This window comes from Oryzias melastigma, linkage group LG7 (genome assembly GCF_002922805.2).
Source record: "Oryzias melastigma strain HK-1 linkage group LG7, ASM292280v2, whole genome shotgun sequence".
Classification (NCBI taxonomy): Eukaryota; Metazoa; Chordata; class Actinopteri; order Beloniformes; family Adrianichthyidae; genus Oryzias; species Oryzias melastigma.
This window is the reverse complement of record NC_050518.1, coordinates 18,785,030-18,806,961: the sequence shown is the minus strand read 5'-3', so window position 1 is coordinate 18,806,961 and position 21,932 is coordinate 18,785,030. Positions and strand designations below refer to the sequence as shown.

Sequence of the window (21,932 nt, the reverse complement as noted above, 5' to 3'; positions counted from 1 at the left end):
ATTTTACAAAGACCATTTGATCTGATGATGAACACTTGGATAGTTTTTTTTAAATAATTTAAATAACTTTTTTTTTTCATGAAACATAGAATTAAATGCATTGTGGTAAATATTCACTAGTCTAGAGAGCACATTTGTTTTTTGCAAAGACTTCTGGGAAATTTCTAGGGCGCTCGATTTTGGAATTGTAGATTTAGACACCCAGACAAAATGATGAATGCACCATACAGTGAACTAAATAGTGAATAGTGAAGGAACTTGGGGATTACAAAATAATTTGTTTCAGAACAATTTTAGGTTTATAGTTTTTTTTTCATTTAAGTTTTCTCTAAATTTAAAATTAATATTTATATATTTTAATATTTTTACTACATGCACTTTTGAGCTTAAAACTTTCAAATTTAAAATATTATTTTTTAAATTTACAATGTCCATTTTCAAAATGTATTCACTCGTTCTCATAGAGTTTACCCAAAACACCAGCGAGATTTTTATTATTTAATATTAAAAATAAACTGGAAGGAGAGTGGGGAAAAGGCAAGAGAGGAGGAAAAAGGGCAGCAAAGCATGGCGTCATTGTACACGCCGCATAAACACGACTTCCACTGAGGGACATGTTTGGTTTGACTGTCACCGCGGCGCGTCAGCTGGTTGTCTTGACTGTCGGCTTTTCTCTAAATAAGCAAAGGAGACAACAACAAAGAGCCGTGACAAATCGGTAATCCCTTAAATTCTTTGCGCAGCGTAAAGACTGTAGGACGTTTACCCCTCCAGGCTGCGACGCAACAACCTCAGGATTATGTACCACTGTGTTCTTAATGAGATGGGATAATGGAAACTTAGAGGTGACATGGGGCCCCGCTGTCATGTGAAAAAAAACAGCTCGGTGCAGGTTAATTTGATGCTGCGTTGCTTTTGTCCACCCCTCTGTGTCTATAAGCATGTCTTTTTTTTAGTCTGGCAGCAATTTTCTCAAACTGTTAATGTGGGGATTATAAATGTAGACAGCAGAACTGATAATATTAGAGCACAGGTGGTGTACGCGCAGCAACTTCCTGTTGTAAATCTAATCAAAGATCAAATAAAGCCTTTTTTTAACCTTGTCTCATTTTTTAGCTTGAAAAGACAGAATTTTCTAAATACACAGATATTTATTTAAATTTTCTTCATGTCTGCAGAGATCTAGGAGAGATGTCTTTGTCAAAACTTTTATTTTGAAATAAGCCTCAAATGGGAAGTGTTGGCCTTCGTTCAAGAGCAAAGTTTTCTTAGGGGTATTATTAGGATAATCACCAGGCAGAACAGAAGATCTTGGCAGAACAAGGCCAGAAGAGGTGGGTATTGTAGTCCAGAGCATTCAGTAACTTGTTCCAAAAAAACTATAAACATTGCCAACACATAAAAGCTAGAAAGTTAAAAAGTTGTCAAAAACACTTTCTTAGGAACACTTGTCCAACTACTTGTCAACACAAATTTCTAATCAGCCAATCATATTGCAGCAGACATGATCAAGACGAACGGTTGCAGTTCAAAGTGAGCATCAGAATAGAGACGAAAGGTGATTAAAGTGACTTTTAATGTGGTTATTTGTGCCAAACGGGCTGGTCTGTTCAGAGTACTTCAGAAACTGTTGATCTACTGGGATTTTCACCCACAATCATCTCTAGGGTTTTTTATAGAGAATGGTCAGAAAAAGAGAAAATTTCCAGTGTGCGTCAGTTTTGTGGGTGGAAAAGTCTTGTTGATGTCAGAGGTCAAGAGAATGGTCAGACTGGTTCCAGCTGATAGAAAGACAACAGTAACTAAAATTGGTTATAAACTAGGTCTGCAGAAGAACATCTCTGAACGCCTAACACATCCAACCTTGAGGCAGCTGGGCTACAGCAGCAGAAGAACACACCGGGTGTCTCTTTTGTCACTAAAAATGGACAATAGAAGATTGGAAAAACTGTCTTATCTGATGAATCTCCATTTCTGCTCCGACGTTTGGATGGTAGGGTCAGAATTTGGTATCAACAATGTGAAACCATGGATCCATCAATGGTTCAGGGTGGTGGAATAATGGGGGATATTTTCTTGGCACACTTTGGGTCCTTTAGTGCCAATTGAGCAAGTACAATTACAGCTCCACAGTCTACCTGAGAATAGTTGCTGACCATGTCTGTTACGACCCATGGTCATAGCAGACCAGGAGTTGGAGGGGCGTAACCATGTCAATCCCCTTATTACCACAATGTTCTGATGGCTACTTCCAGAAGGATAATCTGGGATCATCTCAGACTGGTTTCTTGAACATGACAATGAGCTCACTGGACAAATCAGTCACCAAACCCCAATAGATCACCTTTGGGACTGGTGGAACAAGACATTGGTATCCTGGATGTTCTGCTGACAAATCTGCAGCAACTGTATGATGCTATCATGTTAATATGGACCAAACTCTCCGAGGAATGTTTCCAGTACCTTGTAGAATCTATGCCACGAAAGATTAAGGCAGTTCTGATGGCACAACCGGGGTCCAACCCGGTACTGTTAAAGTATGCCTAATAAATTGGCCAATGAATACATGTTTTTGATTTAAAATAAGAAAAAAAAATATTTTTCATAAGTGATGGAAGTGTCTTCAATGATTTTAGCCCATCAAAACGAAATGCCCATCTGAAAAAGTCCCTTTGGCTTGGACTTAGAAGGAGTTTTATCTACTAACGCGCATTCCAAACACCTCAGGAAAACAATGCTTTCTTCAGAAACCCCCACCTAAAAACAAAATCAGGTGAGCCACATCTGAATGTTTTATAAGGAGCTTGATCTTGGAGCATAAGCGAGTTTGACGTTGGGAGAGAAGAGCGGGAATGACGGCGGCATGCAGAGAATGCAGAGAATCCCGACGCGTCTTTTGATGCAAACAGAGCCTGCCACTTTCCCCCCTGCAAAGCGTAGATGAACTATAGCACTTATTACACGGCTTGTTTTGAAGAACGCCTCCTTTGCAAAGTCAGAATGCATTAAGAGAAGAGCGAAGAGGTTGTAGAATCAATGTGCTGGTATGCATCCTCACATATCATTTCTATATTAAAGCCCGTTTTGTTGTTGTTCTTAAAATGTTTTTTTCCTGAAGAATAAAGAGTTGTTTTGTTTCTACTGTTTGTGACTTTGAAGATGACTACAAATACACTCAGAAGAGTGTCATGAAATAAAGATCAAGGTGCGGGGGAAGTACGGCGAGATCAAGGCCCGTACCTGCGCAGCAGTAGTTTGGGGTGGTTCTTGCTCTCCAGGTTGCGGTCGATCAGGTCGGACAGCAGGTGCTTCAGGACGTCGGTGGCGTACTCCAGCCGGCCCTGCAGGGCGGTCATGATCAGCGAGGCCACGTTCCCGCGGTCCCTCATGGAGAAGGAGCGCTGCATTTCCAGCGTGCGGATGAAGGTGAGCAGGAAGACTTTGTTGTTGATGAGCTGGCCGAAGAGCTTCAGCGCCTTCTCCACGCTCTGCTGCCCGTTACCCGACACCTGGGTGAGAAGCAAGAGGTTTTCTTTTTTGACCTTGTGCCACACAAAATAACGATTTGCACCCCACCCAACACGCCGCCGAGGCATCAAAACCCCCGCTCGTGTTACACCTCAGACAGACAGAAACCCCCTCTACGCGGGGTAACTAAGAAGATCCCAATCAATTATTGAGCAGGAGTCTGTTGAAGCCAGCAGCTTCACTTTCAAGACAAATGTCAAACTTTGCAGGGAACAAAATCCAACAAAAACAAAATATATTTTCCACTTTTTTTAACCCTCCCCCTTATAAAAGTTTAAGTGACCACCTCATCCATCCTCTAAAGCGGGGGTGTCAGATAGTTTAATCCGGACCAGTCATGAAAAGAAAAACATATAGGGACATTGAAAAAAGAAAAAAAAATCAAGTTTCTTGTCCATTCCTGTGGGGAGTTATGGTTCTTTAAAGTAATGACCGCAATCCACAATTCTGCCACTAGGGGACAAAGGAAATGCAAGACCAGCATAACAAAAGATTAAGAAATAAACATAAAAATATAATAAGTGATTAGGCTACTAGGTTGTTTTAGGCATTTTTTCATGTTAACAATAACGTTAAAAACACATTTTCATCGGAATGGGTATATGACAATTTTTTTTTAAAACGTTCACCGGTAGTGTCTTACTTATGATTAAAATGTTTTAACCAGAATCCCACAACCTAAATGTCTCAAAAAGTTATTTTTCATGTCGCTCTGAAGCCTCTGTTTCCAAAATCTCCTCGTGTGGGCGTGGTTATTAGCGCTGAGCTGAGTAGCTCCGCCCCCTATCCAATTATGAGAGCACCCTGCCTTTCCCCAATACTAGTAGGGATAGGCTCCAGCAACACCATGACTGTGAAGGGTATTCAGGATGGATGCGTTTGATGGAAGTTTCCCTTAGAGGACGACATGGAGATCGTCTGGAAGCAAATCTGCCTCCATGTCCAGAGAAACCCAGTTCAAGAGCTTTGGACAAAGAATTCCACAAGGCCTTGTTCTAGTACCCTGACATCTTAGAGAGATTATATCTCCAGGTTGAAATTGGAGCACCATGAATTCCTCCAGGAAGAGTTGACCGAAGGAAAGGAGTTCTGGGAATCCCTCTGCGACCCAGATGATGAACATACCATTTCATTTCCTTATTCCTGCATCTTTAATTCCATCTTGAAACAACATATATCTGTGACTAGTTAGAATAAAATGGATCCTCCACTCCTTCATCTGACTGGATTCCTCATAAAACCAACACACTTTGGCCTCATGAAGGGTAAAATGTGTTCGCCGGCCAGCTTTTTTCCCTTCCCAATGAAGGAGCCCGCACTCATGCTGGAGGAGTGTGAATTACTCACTTCATTACCCCTCATCCTGCAGCCGCTGGTGGATGAAATAGCAATGTGCTGGGAGCACGAGGGAGCTGGCATGTCGGCGCTATCTATGTGTATGTATGCGGGCCAGCTTGACTCGACTGCGTGCGAGGCCGCAGCGCGGAAAGGATAACTGACACTCTGGCATCCTTTTCCCCTTGAGCAATTTCACGCTCGTGGAGGTTGCCCTACAGGGGCAACGGTGAGCGAAGATGCCCTCTTCAGTTCCCCCGCTTGTCTCTTTCTCCAAACTTCACTGACTTTCCTTTTAGTGTTTGTCATATTTGCAGCTGTCGGTTTGTCGGGCTTCTCTCTATTTTCGTCCGGATAGTTACCTCCAGCTCTCTGAGGACCGGATGATCCTCGATGCCGGGGAAGAGGACTCTCATGACGTACGTTCGGTAGTCCAGGTGAGGGATGCCAGCTCTGTCCAGGTCACTGGTGAGCTCGTTGATATCGGTCTGCAACTCAGCGAAGGCTGTTGAGGAGAAAGACAGGAAGTGAGCAATCAAAGTCTGAAAACGAGTTCATCGTGATCCGATTGGATTCACGAATTAAGACCAACAATTGACAGATCAAAATCACAATTCTTATTATTCAGTTATTCAATATTATGCTTGAATGGTTGTTATGTGTTTTTTATTGGATGTATGAAAATTAAAATAATATGAAATTAATCACTATAATTCATACCTTTATTTAAAACAGGAGAATAAGCACAACATAGGAAAAAAAACACAAAGGCTTGGGAAGAAAAATGTAATTGTCACTTAAAATTTTCTTAAAATTATTATGTCAACTTCTTGGTTAACCTCAGCACCTGTTATCGTTACATTCTTAATCAATTAACAAAAGTTCTGTAATTTATTACATTTAAAATGATCTAGTTTTCATCAAATTAATACACTAAGTTGATGGCTTACTTAACTTAAAAATTTAATTTGATTAAAATTAATATTTTTAATTGTAACAAATAACAGAACTTTCATTATATGATGCAATGTTTCCCTTTTTACAGTGTATGCTAGAAGACCTTTGACTTCACATAATTGATCAGGAGATTTTTGTAATATTCTTAATTAAATTTTCATATTATTTTTTATTGAAAATTTTAACTGCATTGAAAAGAAAATCAGTTTTTGAGAACTTGAGTAAATTCGAGTAAATTGAACTTCAGTTTCATACAAAAAAAAAACTTGATGAGAACCTTAACTGACATTTTACTTTGAAAATGCAGTTTCTTATGCTGGCAGTAGCACGTTCCTATTTTTTTGGCTTATATACTTAAAATTCAACATCATTAAACATCATTTTAATTAAATAATTACATTATCTGAGATGTATTTTGACTGGGATGGCCATGACTTCAGATCAGAAGATCACAAGTTCCTGTTCCTGTTTTACCCTCCCATGTGTCAACGTGTCCTTGGACAAGACACTGAACCCCACAATGCTCCTAGTGGTTATAAGTTGGCACCAGTGTTAGCAAGCGGAGCTGCCATCATTGTGTGAATGTGTGTTTGGGTGAATGAGACTTTGGGCCTTAAAGAAAGTAGAAAGCGCTACATAGTTTACCATTTTACTATACTACTTTATAAAGAATGCAAATATGATCTTGGACGTCCCAAATACTCATACTAGAACTTCGGGGAACAGACTGTGGATATCACAGTATTCTAATATCTTACAGCCTTGTTCTCAGTTTCCATGGATTTATATAGAAATGCTGGGACCGAAGGATCGTCCTCAATGTCAGAGAAACTCTCTATATCAATTTATTATTAAAACAAAGGAGACAAAGCAGAGCCCGCTAACACACCTCCCAATTCTCGGACTCATTTTTATCTACTGCTCCTTAAATTGGTTGCGGCGAAAGCCTCAAAGAGCGTGTCATCTCCGCGCGAGGCTGCAGGTGAGCACTACTTAATTGGCTCCATCTCATTCAGGCCCACGGCTCTGTTACTTTGCTCAGCTGCCCTTGGGGAGGCTCCCCGCCCGCAGCCTATCACATACACAGCAGCAGGCCCCCCTAACACCCTCCTCACCAACCCCATCAACCAGTCTTAGGCCTCAGCTCCTGGCCCCAGAGCCCCCACCCCTCCACCCCCACACTGTGACTCATGGGAACTCGCGCAGCAGCCCAGGTACCTATCTAAATCCACCCTGCAAGGCAGGACTCTCCTTGCCACAGCTTATGGTTAAAACATTAATCTCCTTATTTCCCCAAAGGCAGCCTCGCTGGTTCTCCAAGTCTGTAAACTCTGTGGATCTGCTTTCCTGTCCTGTCTCTGTTGGACAGTTCTCTGCTGCAACTGAATGTTTGTTTCCCCCATTTCTGACACTGCACTGCAAGACAAGTGTGCGCACGTGTGTTTGTGTGGAATATATTCCACTAAAAAGTGTCCAACCCAAAATTTCTTCTAGCCAACTTTTGCTAAAGGAAAACTGCAGAATTGAACTATTTCTACTAGTTTAAGTCGCTAACCAGAAGTAAAACTAAGTTTGTTTGTTATGGTCGTCCTGCATGGAAGGTTAAACATCCGTTTAACTCAAGCAACACTTCTTGGAAGCTTGAGAACACATTTTTGCATGGTAAGATCAAAGCATAGATAAAAAGCACCCCCACACGAGAACGTAAATTCATACGTTGTATCTTAAGTTTGTAAGAGTCGTTCAAGCTGTAGTGGAAATTTAGATGTTTATTGCATTAGAAGACATGCAAATGCTATATTCAAGCCTTAATCAAACTGACCTTATGGTTGGATCTGGAGCTGCAAGAATTTTCTGGGAGGGGGGCGCAGATGAAGAACATGCAGCCCCTCCGCTATGCACACACTCACAGCGAGACTGCAGAGAAATGTCATCTGCTCTGCATTTTTCTAAATTTAGGTAGAGGCTGTGCCAAACGATTTTTTAAATTTTCTGCATCGATGAAGATGTTGACGAGTTTGAATGCTTTTTTTTGCAGATTCCCGAAGGATCATTACATCCTTAGTTCAGGACCCCACCACGTCAAAAATTGACGTTTTGGGTGTACGGTTCAACCGCTGTATGAGTGCTCATGACTAAGGCTTTAAGCTAGATGGTTTATTCCATGACCGCTAGCTAAAATCAAAACCTTCAAATCGATCAACTTCTAGAATTGTCTGAAAAACTTCAGTCTTGGTCAAAGGCGGACCCCTCCACCAGACAGCATGTAATCTACAAACTGCGTAGATCCAAGCTCACCTTCCTTGCACTCCAGGGCAACTCGTGACTCCAGGTTGTCCATCTGCATCTGCAGGCGCTTCAGGGTGAGGTCGTTCTCACGGGACTTTCTCTTGTAGGCGATGAGGACGAGGATGACGATGATGAGCAGGAGCCCGCCACCTGCTGCGATGCTAACTATGGCGGGAAGGGTCAGCAGGCTGTCAGACATGATGTGGACGGCTCCAGGAGAAACGTTCAGGCCGCCCACTTGAACCTGCCAGCGGATGCAAAGACACACATGATACTAAGTCCTCTGCTGTCAGAGAATGGAAGGACTCACACACACGCTGAGGCGTGTTCAGGTTTCCCAAAAACATAACCAGCCGTTTTGAGCTCTCCTCATTATTTGTAATTGGCATGGAGCCGCACAGGAGTCAAGGCTAATTCTTCCTGCTAAAACCTGAGCAAACATTGTCTGCTAGGTGTAAACAGACAGACACCTGTGTGCTGAGAGTTCAGAGAAAAGTGTGGGGCGAACACATATCCTAAACCGTTTCCACGTTGACATGTTCCCATGAGCTGAGCAAAGAACAATGAGAGCCAAATCAAGAGTTTAGGGTGAAAATTTGAGGGAGAATCCACGAATCACATCAAGACAAACTAGTTAATACATATCTGTACTGACCACCACTTTGTATTGTCCGGTGAGGTTGGGCGGCTCACACAGCAGCTGGCTCTCAGATACGGTGACGGAACAGGGAGTCTCTCCGATCAGGACTGTGTAGTTGAGCTTCACCCCTCCTGCTGCTGGAGGAATCAGGTTTCTGCCCTGTTGACACATAGAGGCGGACAGTCAGTCGGTCAGGGTGGTAGAGATTCACTTAGCCACGCTTGGTTCCTGAGCATGTTAGGACTTAAGGACTGGTTCGTCCATCTGCATATAAGGACACTAGTGATGCCAACGATCCTAATGAGGAGAGGTGGACAGTTTAGGAGGTAGTACCACTTTCACAGCATTCTTGACTTAGTTCCCACCTGCAGACATGTGACCCAACCAGGAGTGTGACATCAGAACAGAAATTCCCAAATATACCATGATGTCACCAAAATTAGATCCAGTGTTGACACAGCTCTTATGAAACAAGGCGCTATTGTAAAACGGTGAGATGTCTCACAGTGTGGTGAGACGAGAACAGCTGGTGATCAGTACAATGGACTGTAATATGACTTATAATAAGACTTATAATATAGTAATGACAAAGAAAAGCAACACAAATAGGCAAATGACTATATGATGATATATTTATATATATATATATATATATACTAGAAAACTGAAAAGACAGACACACCGGGAATGCGATGCACATTCAAGAACGCACATTCTTGAACCAGAGAGTATCTGTAATGTCTTGCCTTAAGTTTGGACCTATTTCCACTAATGTTTTATTGCTGTCCGATTCAACACAGATGCCGTTTAGTACCTTGAGAATGATTGGAGATCCTGGTTTTTGCTCCAAGACACCTGTGGTGCTGAGGGGCTCAAAATAAGGGTTGGGGTAGTAGAGGAGGTTGGTGTTGTTGTAGACGAGCAGCGCCTGGATGTTGTTGAAGATGAAGCCGAACTCGTCTGCGTGTTTGACCGTGTCCAAGCCCGGTTGGTACTCCACCATGAGGGAGGGAGCAAAGCAGCTCATGGTGGTGGTGTTCAGCACCTTACAGACCTGAGGAGTCAAAGCAAACACAATGAAGGAAAGGTATTTAAATTGTCATCTTCTTACACAAAGACAGTCAAAGTGACTATATCTATGCTTAAATTCAAATATTATATCAATTTCAAAAGGATTATCAGTTGCTGAAATGTCTTTTTTGTTTGTAAACCATGTTTTTAGTAACAGGAGCCCTGATAGAACCGGAAACAAATGGTTGCGATTGCCTGACTGTAAAATACTTTAGGACAACAACCACAAAGGAAGGAGAAATTGCTCCCCTGTCTCCGCAGGTAAAGGCTGAGCTATGGCTCTTTTATTACTTCTCTCCAGCTTGCCCAGATGAGAGAGCTGTCTTCCATCCATCCTCCCCGCCTCAGCCTTAGAGGGGAAGTAAGGGAGGATTGATTGTTGCACAGCCTCCAGCTCAAAGAGGTTTTTTTTTATCCTTTCACTCCCCCCTGCTTTCTCTCTGGGGAAATAACTTAATTAGAGATAAATATCATCAAAGGTGCTGAATGCTAGCAACCACCATGCTTGCTACCTGTTGTCTGTTGCTGTGGAGAGAGCTAGCGAGATCGATCCAAACCTATCTGTGCAGGGTACAACTATTGGATTTTACCAGCAAGCTGAGAGGTGAGTTGCAGAGGCGTGATTGGAGAAGAGGATTAGTATGTACCTCTTAGAAATAGTCCTTGGAGTTTAGTGTTTAGTAGTTAAAATCCCAATAATCAGGTACTTTTTAATAAAGGCTTATCATCGGTTTTAATTATTACAAATGGCCCCTTTTGAACTTCATTAAGGCCGACTTGTGACTAAGTTGAAACGTAGCAGCAAACACAGGCACAATGGCTGTAGTCAGTTAATGTTTGTAGATGTTTCTTGTACTTTTGTGGCTCTAAAAAAAATGGTAAAATACTAATATGTTTGTGCCTGAACATTTTTAAAAACTAGCTTAACATGTTACAGTAAGCAGGATTTTAGCTATATTTTAGCTAGTTTAACAATAAATGGATAAAGACTAAGCAACAAGTTAGCTAAGTGAGCTAGCGCTAGCTAAGTGAGCTAGCATTAGCTAAATCTTGACGTAATTGTTAGCATGTGGCTAAAAGCTAAATAAGCTAGTGACATTTCTAAATTATAGAACAGAACACTGCTAAATGCTTTAATTTGATGCTATGTGACAGATATCTGTCATTAAAAATAGAAATAGATAATATTGTTGTTAAAGAACGGTAAGAATAATGAAGAATAATGAGCTGATCAAATTATACATAAATTAAACAAAAATTGGCTTAATATCACTGAATTACGCTAGCAGAATCTCTAAATGGTAATTTTGTTTAGTAAACACTAGAAAGGCTACAAGCTGAACATATTTATAGAAAGATGAAAAATAATGCCATTAATTATTGCAACTTTAATGAATGAATTCAAAATTACAAACATAAGGAAAGCCAAACTAGTTTGCTAAGATTCTGCAATGCTAATTAAAGAGGTGAACAAGGACTTAGCTTTCGAAAATGTGGGCAAATTATATTTAAATAAATTAAAATAATGAGCTAAAAATGGAATAGTAAATCTGTAAAACAATATGATCATGATTGGGCTCATTTAATACATACAGAACAAAATAGTGTTCTCTGACAGTTCAATTTTTTGCGGCTCACTGTTTGGTGGATTTTTTCAGTACAACTCTGCATGTTTTTTTTTTTTTTAAACAGCAAATTTTGTTTCTTTATTTTGTTAGTGACTTTCACATTTGAACTCATTGGCCAAATTCCTTCCCTACTCACAATTAGGGATGCTACAAACAATTAGTTTATTAGTCATCTAATCACTGATTATTTTTTCTGATTAGTCGACTAATCGGGTCATGCAGAAAGTGAATGTAAAGCACACATTTTAACCGTCATTAGCTTTAAACTAACTTAAAATAATGACAATTAATATGATAGTTATTTAAACTTTTAATGAATCATGCAGCCTCTGTCCATCATTAGATTCTGTAATTAAAACAAGAATAAACTAAATGAAGTCGGCCTCTAAAACAAGGAACTATTTTTTACAAAACATAAAGTTTTGGTCACACTGATTCAAATATAAAAAAGCGCACATTTTGGTGCTGAACACTCATAACTTTGTTCGACTGTACTACAGTGCGACTCCATATAATATAAAGTATAATCGGTTATTAAATTATTTGCAGACTATTTTAATGATCGATGAGTCTTCCATTAATCAACTAGCAGCCCTACTCACAATATATAATGCTTTTGCCATTTTAGTGCTGTCCAAATCTACAATTCCAAAATCAAGTTCTCTAGAAATTTCCCAGAAGTCTTTGTGAAAAATAGTGTGCATCAATGCTCAATACATTAGCAAATGAAGACCACAATGCATTGCGGTTGAACAATTTTAGCAGAAAAAAAAATGTGTTTAAATGTAGTTTTTTAACAAACCATCAACATTTGAATCATCAGAACACACTAAATTCATAAATAGACGTCATAAAATGTTTATATTGATTAGATTTTCATTTTGTGAAATCAGTTACATCATATCCGGCGTTTAAAAAAACTAAAGAAAAGTAGCGAGAATGGTGTCCAAACTGTTTTTAAAATACAGGACGCTAAATAGTCCTGGACTATAGAGTTTTTTAGTAGTTAGGAATTAGAGTGGGAATTTGAACACAGCTAGTATGTTTCCATAACCCTCCGTTAGGAGGGCTAAATGTGGGGGTAGGGAGAAGCCATGGGGGAGGGGAAGAATTCGGATTCAGCCTTTAACAGAGAAAAGTGTGAAAATATTCATGTCTGTCTGAAAAAAGTATGGTGTAGTGGAGTTTTCCAGCCTTAAAACATCTGGGCTGTAATCACTTGTAAAAATAAGGATGACTACTTTACAGACTTAGTCTATTACAAGTTATTTTTTTGAACGCAACGATAAATGAGGGAACTCTGTAATTGCACATTTTTAAATATTAATGTCTATAAAACTAGTAGTTCATAGAAACGCTCTCCCAGTCAAACTAATGCTTAGATAACTAAACTCTTAATTTTCTTAATAGTTCTCCATGTTTCCACTTTAAGAAGCGCCTCTGTGACATAAATGATTCAGCGATACATCGGTGGCAGTGTTTAAACTCTGAATGCTTGGATGAAACTTGTCCTGGTTTGTTGACATTTTCTTTTAACTTCCCACTTCTGCGAGCTGCAGCAGTGAGTGGCTGAGCATGACGAGAGCGAACACGATAAGCTCTTCTGAAAAATAGATAGCACGAGCAGACAGGACCCCTGACATACTTTCACCAAGTTGAGGTTCTGTGAAGTCACATTAATAAGTGAAAAAGTTATGGGGGAAGACGAGTGTTAATGAAATTTTTACACAAGCTTTGGCATGCATGGATGCCACCTCGCAGTGAACCAAGAGGAGTAAAAACAATGTGAACAGCATTGTTTGAGAGCCAAAAATAAAACCCGTGCATTTGTTTGTTGCCAACTGGCAAAACAACGTGTACTTTCTGGATGATTGGAAATTTGTTTGCTTAAAATGAGTATTTTAACATGTAAACTTCCTTTTTTATCCACACCAATTTCTTATATGGTCATCTGCACTGTTTTTCTTTGTTTTTTCGGCCCGTTTGGTGTGAGCACAAGCTGGTGTGGGACAATGGAGCCAGTCAGCCAGTGAGCTCTTCTCTTTTAAATCAAATAGACGCCTTCATTGAAAGTTTAATGGCTAAAGGAGCTCAGGTTATGCTAGCTGTGGGCCTCTGCCGTACTGCTGGCGCGGTGACATGTTGTATAGACAAGCCCAGATGCTCCGCAGCATCCTTGTTACTGTTACATCAGAACAGCAGGACATTTGCAAGTCAACGAAAGCTCTGACTACCATCTGCTCTGCCTGGGATGGATAGCGTTTTTTTTTTCCTTCTCCCTGAACTGCCTTTACAGTCTGTAATCCTTTCTTCCACTGTGTCCTAAAACCTGCTGCTACATCCGTCAGAATTTAAAACAAAAGGGATGAAGGCTGAACTTCGCCTCAAGTTACCTGTCAGAAAAAACTTTATTTTCTAACCTATTTCCACTTCTATTTACAATAACCAGTCATTTCAGGGGAAGAAAACACTTTTGTGCATCTGCCCCTTTAGGCAACATGAGGTTGCATGTTGTCCACCGCTGATGAAGTGAGCTAAGGCCAACAGATAGAGAAAATAATTGGAATCTTGGCCTCATCTGTCTTCTTTCTGTGGTGCTGGATGGAGCCGGGCTGTTTCAAAGTAGTACCACTCCAAACCCTCTGGCTGAATACATTACCATGATCTACTGAGCCGTTACGGCCCACTCAATCTTTCAAAGGTCTCTGGCCAGGGTGGTGGTGAAAGGAGATGTGGAGATGTGTAGGAATAAATCTGAGAAGTTCGGTGTCAAAGGTCATCTGGGGGCTAACATTTGATTTCGGAGCACTGTACTTGGTTCCTCCCACACTGGTGTTTATTTTCCCTGCTCGCCTGCTGCTCCGACCAACTGCTAATACTGGCATTAGCTGGAAATTCAGCTTCCATCTATCTCGCCAACATCTACGTCCAGAATCGCCAACTGGCAGACCGTGGTTCCGGTCTGGATGCACAGATCTGCTCCACAGAACAATGGAAGGTCAATTTTTTGGAATATAGGATGATGTTACTTTCAAGATATATTAGATAGAAAGACAAAAAAAGGGTTTTCCAACAATCTCTGCCCTAATACATCTATATACAATGACTGGAATGAGTGACCCCTCCCCCCGCTGGTTCCAGAAAACCAAAATAGCTAATTCTATTTTTCATGATCTGTTTATATGTCTATAACATTGAAATAAAGCATTTTTATTATTATTTTATGTTATGTTTTATAACTAATGATTTGGCTTTTAGCTGCTATGCTCACATTTCTGACAATATGGATAATTCTATCATACTAAAGTAACTTCTAATTTAGGGTTTACGTAATTTTATTGTTAAGCAAGATAAAAATTAGATAAAATGCTTTTTTTAACTAAAATGTATTCAACAGTTTTTGCATTTGATCTATTGACCATATAAAAAGTGGAATGGGAAACCCCTCCCCCTCGGGTTCCAAACAGGAACCACCAGAAAAACGAAATAACCAATTCTATTTTTCATGATCTGTTCATATTTGTCTGTAGCATTGAACTGAAGCATTTTTAGCAATATTCTATTTCATATTTTATAACAATTTACTTTTCTAATTTAGCTTTTAGCTGCTATGCTAACATTTCTGACAATGTTTGGCTTTGGTAATTTATTAACCTTTAAAATAATTTAATTGTTAAGCAAGATTAAACTGATCTAAAATGTTGTTTTGACTATATAAAAAGTTGAATAAGAAACTCCTCCCCCTTCGGGTTCCAAATAGGAACTACCCGCTAGTTGCAGAAAACCAAAATCATTCACTCCATCTTTAATGATCTGGTTATAGCTCTCTAAAGAATTGCATTAAAGCAGTTTTAGCATTAATCTGTAATTTAGCTTTTAGCTGCTATGCTAAAATTACTGACAATATTTGTCTAATTCTATTGAATTTTGGAAATAATTTAGGAATTCACTCAGGAATTTTTGCATTTTATCTGTATATGAGAACTGGACTGAATTACCCCTTCCTCTAAGTTATAAACTAGCCAATCAGAGGCCTCCATAAAAGGCCTGCTGGCCCTCATGTTTGAAACGTCTGACAAACAGATTTTTCCAGGCCGTTTGCAAGTGGTAGGGGTCTGGACTTCCAACAAGCTCACTCCTGATTGGAGAGTTGTTGTCAATGGGCCGACTCAGACTATTCATTGCATACTGATAATGGTCACAGTAGAATTGGAAAAAAATGGTGACTGAATTGACCTCATTTGGTTGGAGCCAGAGGTAAGCCATTTTCTATGGGTGATGTCACATTCACTCTGTCCAGTTCTCATTTATAGTCAATTGACTGAACATATTTGACAAAACCTAACTAGCAATAAAAAGAGTGTAGCTGCAGCACAATGTTAGGCATCCCTAAGTTGTTTATTGGGTGAAAAAAAAGTTCAAAAGCCAAAAAAAAATAGTTATTGTAGGAAACACATCCACCAAAGTAAGAAGAGAAATAAAAATTCTACCACAATGAAGTGATGAAAACTCAGTAGCAGAAAAAAAAGGTGCAGAATTTAGCATGAGGGATTATGCGTTAAAAGACAAGGCGAGCATAAAACATGACAAAATAATCCCAACGTCCGTCACCGGCCGGGCTTTAAGTGCAGCCGATGACCCGATTCTGACACAGCACAGACGTCTTAAGTGTGGAAGATTCAGTCCTGCTGAAAAACGACCCTCTTCTAGCCGTAATCAAGGTCTCACTAGAGTTTAAAAGTGGATCCGATGACAGATGTAAAACATTTCACAAAGAAAACATCTTTTTTGTTTGTTTTTTTTCTTTGTTTGAATATGTGCATGTGACATGAGGGAAGAAAAGCAATTTAGCTGAAGACGTGATAGTTTGAAGGCCGGTTGACAGACGGCAGCTCTCCTACGGCTTTGCCCCCTTCCAGCGATGAAAGAGGGTCAAGGAGGGGCAAACCTTAGCATTTAACAGAAACCTCCTCTCCTGGTCGTGGGGGCAGGTCAAGACTGGACTCATTTAGAAGCTGATACGAGAAACTCTTTTCAAGCTCGGTAAGACGAAGCGTTCCAGTTGAATCCCATTCAAGCGGGTCTCTTCCCGTCCTCTTTCAACAGAAATCAGAACAGATCTGTACTTTACTTGAAGCTGCTAATATACGCTCTGGACCCACAGAGGTCTTTCCAGGGAGGCTACAGTGTGGCACAGAAACCCCAGGGCAAACTTGACTTTACTTTTTTTTCTATGAAAGAAACATTCACTAACCAGCAGAGACACTTGGGCGCAGAATTCGAATGCTAATGTCTTTGAGAGGACACAAAAAAATCACATTTTGCCTTCAAATCTTCAGGAAACAGTGCATTTGCTCACACAAGAGCTAACCTGTTCTGATACGCCATAAATGAAGCATGAGATTTAGTTTGTTAGAGGAAGAGGTTAGAGGGAGGCTACAAGAGACTGTGTTTATGCTAAAGATGACGGGGTCAATGTGGGGTGGTGTTCGTCAGTCGAACTGAAGGAGGGTTAAGAGCTGAAAGTCTGCTGACAAAAGTTACCTACGCCAGACAGCACACAAATAGACGTTTGGATTTTCTGCTAACTTTGCTAGATTGGTGGTTTCAATATTACCCGAACTCTTCAACTGTTTGCATAATTAAAGTAATACCAACCGATTCTAATCTATCATTGCAAAGCTACTTTTCACAGCTTGAAAAATCCATTGGAGTTACACTAATTGTCCACATGGTTGAAGAACTGCTGTTGTAGTTTTTCAAAATAAAATTTCTGTCAGAATCATATAACAAATAAAATAGTGGAAGTTATTTGTTTTCTCTCTTTTCCTGAGTAACCCAAAGATGGGTGCTGGTCCGAGGCCAGGGGGTTGGGGCCCACTGTCTCAGAATAACTGCTATTATTATTCATTCTTTGTTTCTCTGCGTCCTCTGTTTTCTGCCCTTCCAGCCTCAACCCAAACCACAGAAAAGACATTCCCTCCTCCTGACTAAACAAAGACCCTCGGGACAGACTCATTTCATTTGTAAAGATTTCCTGCAGCCGAGACTTTGATTAAACTGGAGCTTTTTATGCTGACCAAAGGCTCCTGACTGTAGTTAATCTCCTGCTGAAAGCCATTAGGAGTCTCCATGCCCTCACCACCAAACCCCAACATTGAGACTGCCGTCCTGCTGTCTTTTAGCTTCAAACAAGCTGTCCGTTTAAAGATCTTGTACCAGTCTGTTGGGCCATCAGCCAGCCAAAACGCCATCTAAGAGCTAAAGACAGTGGACGACGCTGCGAAGGCTTTCAGCCTGGACGCCTTCCAGGAGAAATGTTTCAGACATGTGCCACCCGGAGGAGGTCCGAGGACACGGAGGGTACGGCGGGGAGCGTGTCTCTAAATCCAAAGACGGACAAGCTGTGGCGCCCCAGTCACCCTGACCCAGATAAGTGGCAGGAGATGGATAGAGGGATGGATTCAAAGTGTTTGATAAATACTGCATGCAGATCACTCTAACTGCCAGCAGTTTCACTCTCGTACTTAAGAAGGCTGCGCTTTACGAGGAATCTGAGGAGCAAAGAGGCTTTTCTGTCCTGGCTTGTATGGCATCTCCTGCCAAGTTGGTACCTGTAGAGACTTTTGCTGTACCACCGGTACCGTCTTCTCGGACATGTCGATCCCTTGTTTTCTATTCAGTTTTGCTTTACAATTCTAACCAGTCACTTTTCTTTTGATTGTGGGCGAGCTCATGGGAGAATGGGTGAGGTAGTGATTGTGGGCGGAGCTTCAGCCAAAATGCTGAAGGGGAATCAAGCGAGTGTGGCTGTACTTCATAGCAAAAGATTCCAAATCAGTACCCTGGTAAATAAGAGTGATGTGACTAAGGCTCAAATAAAGACAGAAGTCATGGTGATGAACCTTAAAATACGTGTTCAGCATGTGTGAAAATGAAGATAAAGCGCTGCAGTGCACACCGTAGCAAAAATGATTCAATTTAAGTGTACTACAAGTATACTTGATCTATGCTAAAAGTGAGGCAGTATACTGGAAAATTACTTTTTATATACTATCAATACATAAAAGCTAACATGTTATGAAAATGTTAGCTTAACTCAGAATTACCCCAAAAACTTCCAATTTAGCCAAAAAAGCTAGCACGTTGCTAAAATATTAGCTTAGCTCCATAGTACCCAAAAAACACTATTAGATACCATATTAGCCACAAAGGTTAGCATGGGGCTAAAATATTAGCTAAACTCAAAATTAGCATTCAAAATCTCAGTAGCATTAATGTCCTTAACATGCTGAACGCTTTGATACCAAAGTTGCATAATTTGCAGAAAGTGTACAAATATTTGAAGAAATACATGAAAAAAATCACAATATTTCCGTAAAATTGTGTAATATTTAAAAAATTACATAAGTTAAAGTAAAAGCATGAATGTCCTGAAAATGCTGAATGTTTTTAATTGCATAAATTTGAAAAAAATCCTATTCATTTTCAATAGGGCTGAAAAATTGCATAAATTGCGTAAAATCTAAAAAAAAAAAAAAACATAAAATGAATGTTTTGATACTAAGATTGTAGAAATTGTTGAAAGTGTGGTTGAGTTTCTACGAATCAAAAAATGTATAGAAGAATAAAAAATGAATAATAGTAATAAACAGAAACAGGATCACTATAGGAAATACACACAAATCCAAAGTTATACACAAACATGCAAGTTATACACACAAGTTCCAAGTCCATTGAGTCTATTTTAACTCCATATCATTCCCCTTGTGATGCAGCTCTATCCCACTAAAATGTTTCGGAAAAAACTGGTGTGTTTTTAAATTTTGAATCACTGGTTCGATCTCCATTTAGGAACCGGAACCGTTTCAGAAGAACCGGTTTGACACCGGCACCTAAACATTCAGACTGTTATTTTTTGGAAACTCAAAAATAACTGAATATTCGTTCTTACGTTGATGGACTCGCGGCCGGAGTACTTCACTCGGATCCTCGGCTCCTGAACCACATCCAGGTTGGTTCCAGTTACCACCAGAGGGGTGTTTCCACTAAAATGGACAAAAAAAACCAACATATCTGAAGAATTGTTTTATTTTTAGCCCAATAACTTCCTAATCTTAATGAATTTTTGTTTAAAACAGAATGGAAATAAACAGAAACAAAGCAGTCCAAAGGCAATCATCAGGCAACGATAAATGCATCAACTCTAATCTCATCTTCAGCTTTATTTTGGAGGTAATAGCCTCTGAAGTGGAGGATGATTAGATTCTGAATTTGAACTGATCCAGCTCAGTGTTATCGACTGACGCACATTTGTGTTTGAAGTAAGGAGACGGCTGAAGCAAATTAACCCTTTAACACCAGACCTCAATGAGCCGCTTTTCTCCTCCAACATCTACTGGAATGACGTCGATCGTGTGAACGGTTGAAAAGTTACAGAATGTTAAAGATTTTGTGTTTACAGCAATGATGCTAAAAGTCAGCTGGAAACATTAGGTTTTAATACAATTAAAATGACCCACTTATTAATGTCATTTCAAAATAAAAGCTTCTTTAGGGCATCATAATGTTAACAAACAGTAAGTAGATTTTGTTTTTTTAATTAAGGAAAAATACTTTTAAAATTATCCTCTTTTTGCAAAATAAAAAAAAATCCTGAGGAAAACTTGCCAGGATGCTGAAATGTCACTGAAAGAAATTTAACTATTATTTGAAAAAAGTTTTAGTATTTTCCAGCCTTTGGAATCTTTTTTTCCCCATTTTCTTAAGATTTCTGCAGAGATTAGAGTCAAAGCGATATGAAGAGATTATCTTCTTGTGTAAAAGTAAAATCTGATACAGTAAAAAATAGTGCTTTTTGATGTTTTTAACATGTTTTTGTGGGATTTTTCTTAAAATGGATAAGACATACCAAAAATCTAGGGCCAGGAACTGATTAAACAAAATTAACTAATTTAATAATTCAATTAATCGTGATTAGTCGCAATAATAATTTTTTTGTCTCATATTATCTGCAAATAATCACAATATGAAATCACACACAAAACTACGGTTAGAACATTGTTTTTTAGGGGTGTCAATCAATTACAAACAAAAATGTGTTTTATTGCAATTTTGTGTTGTGATTAATCACAATTAATTACAATGTTTTACCAGGTAAAATGTGTGAAAAAGTGATCTAAGCCACAAAAATTGCAAAGTACTAAAAACTGATTGAATATGTATTTCTTTTGGAAGTGACCGTGGTATAAGCAGGATAATACCTGACAAAATGTTTGAACGCACGCCGTGGAAGCCTGAACCACCGAGTTAAAGGACTGTTCCTTCGATTCATTTGCATTAATTCTTTTTGGGTGCGTTAATGCGTTAATGTTCACAGCCCTACAGAAAACAGTAAGCTTAAAATTGCAATTCTGAGTATTTCTTTATTCAAATTGTTGTAAATCAGGAGCAGACAAAAAATGCTCTAACACATTGATCTGTCATTAACATTTTAACCAGTTTATTGGGGATCCCTGTTAATATGTCAGCTGCGACTATCTAACCCAGACTGATCTGAAGAAACTCCAGTTGTTGTGCAGTACTGACTCCCGTCTGGACTGAGAACGTCTTGGTGGTTAACGCTGAGGAGAATCGGGTTACCTTGCGATGCTCCAGTCAGGCTCGATGCGCAGAACGGTGGGGTCCTCGATGTACTCGAACGGGAGGCTCTCCCGGATTCGGGCGTTATCCACGCGGACGCTGATCTGGACGGGGCCAATGCCAGACAACGAGGGGGCGGAGTAGCACACGATCTCCGTCGTGGTGCGTCTGTCGGAGGAGAAATAGAACAATTTTCAAACGGATGAAGATAAACATGATAACCTCCTTAAACGCCACATTACTTTAAAATATTATTCACTTTACTCGAGCAAAAGTCAGCGCTTAGAGCAACAGAATATATTAAGCAATTTGTTCTCCCAGCCTTGTTGTGTAATTATCTGTCTTAGTACACCGCGTGAACACAGGTGCCCCTCCCCCACACGCACACAAACTAACAGAAACTACTCTCAACTCTCCACGCCGAGACTCCATTATCTACCTGCACACCCCTTTGCATTTGTCCTCATTCATTAGCAGAGGATAGCTTGTAGCAGAATGCCCCCCCCCACACATCCTCCTCTTCCTCCCATGCCACAAATGCAGCCCGAGAAGCACGAACAGCAATTAGCCCCCATATCTCATTAAAGCCAGCTCGACTTCTCAGCCTTACGACATAATACAGTCACACTACAGCGGTGAGGCTTAAAATAGTCCGCCTTCAGGACGGGGAAGCAAAGAGGAAGAAGAGAGGAAAAACTTTAGGAAGTTTGTGTGTCGGTGCAAATAGATGGATGGGAAGATGAGGAGGAGGAGATAAAATAAGTTTTAAAAAAAGTTGTTATTACAAGTCTTGATGCGGTGGGTCATCAAAATCCTATTAAGATTCGCCAACGTTTCTGCAC

The 21,932-nt window shown here is 39.9% G+C and overlaps 1 protein-coding gene across 3 annotated transcripts in view; it reads right to left on the bottom strand.

Annotated features, from left to right (window-relative positions):
• plxna2 (plexin A2) overlaps positions 1-21,932 on the bottom strand; it is a 233,918-nt gene that overhangs the window by 34,563 nt on the left and 177,423 nt on the right. For all 3 annotated transcript variants that reach the window (XM_024292841.2, XM_024292840.2, XM_036212847.1), the window contains exons 16-22: positions 21,091-21,258; positions 19,403-19,496; positions 9,564-9,803; positions 8,765-8,908; positions 8,119-8,353; positions 5,226-5,368; positions 3,241-3,509 (exon numbers count right to left, since the gene is read on the bottom strand). In XM_024292841.2, coding sequence (XP_024148609.2) covers positions 3,241-3,509; positions 5,226-5,368; positions 8,119-8,353; positions 8,765-8,908; positions 9,564-9,803; positions 19,403-19,496; positions 21,091-21,258 — 1,293 coding nt within the window. The remainder of the gene's footprint in view (positions 1-3,240; positions 3,510-5,225; positions 5,369-8,118; positions 8,354-8,764; positions 8,909-9,563; positions 9,804-19,402; positions 19,497-21,090; positions 21,259-21,932) is intronic.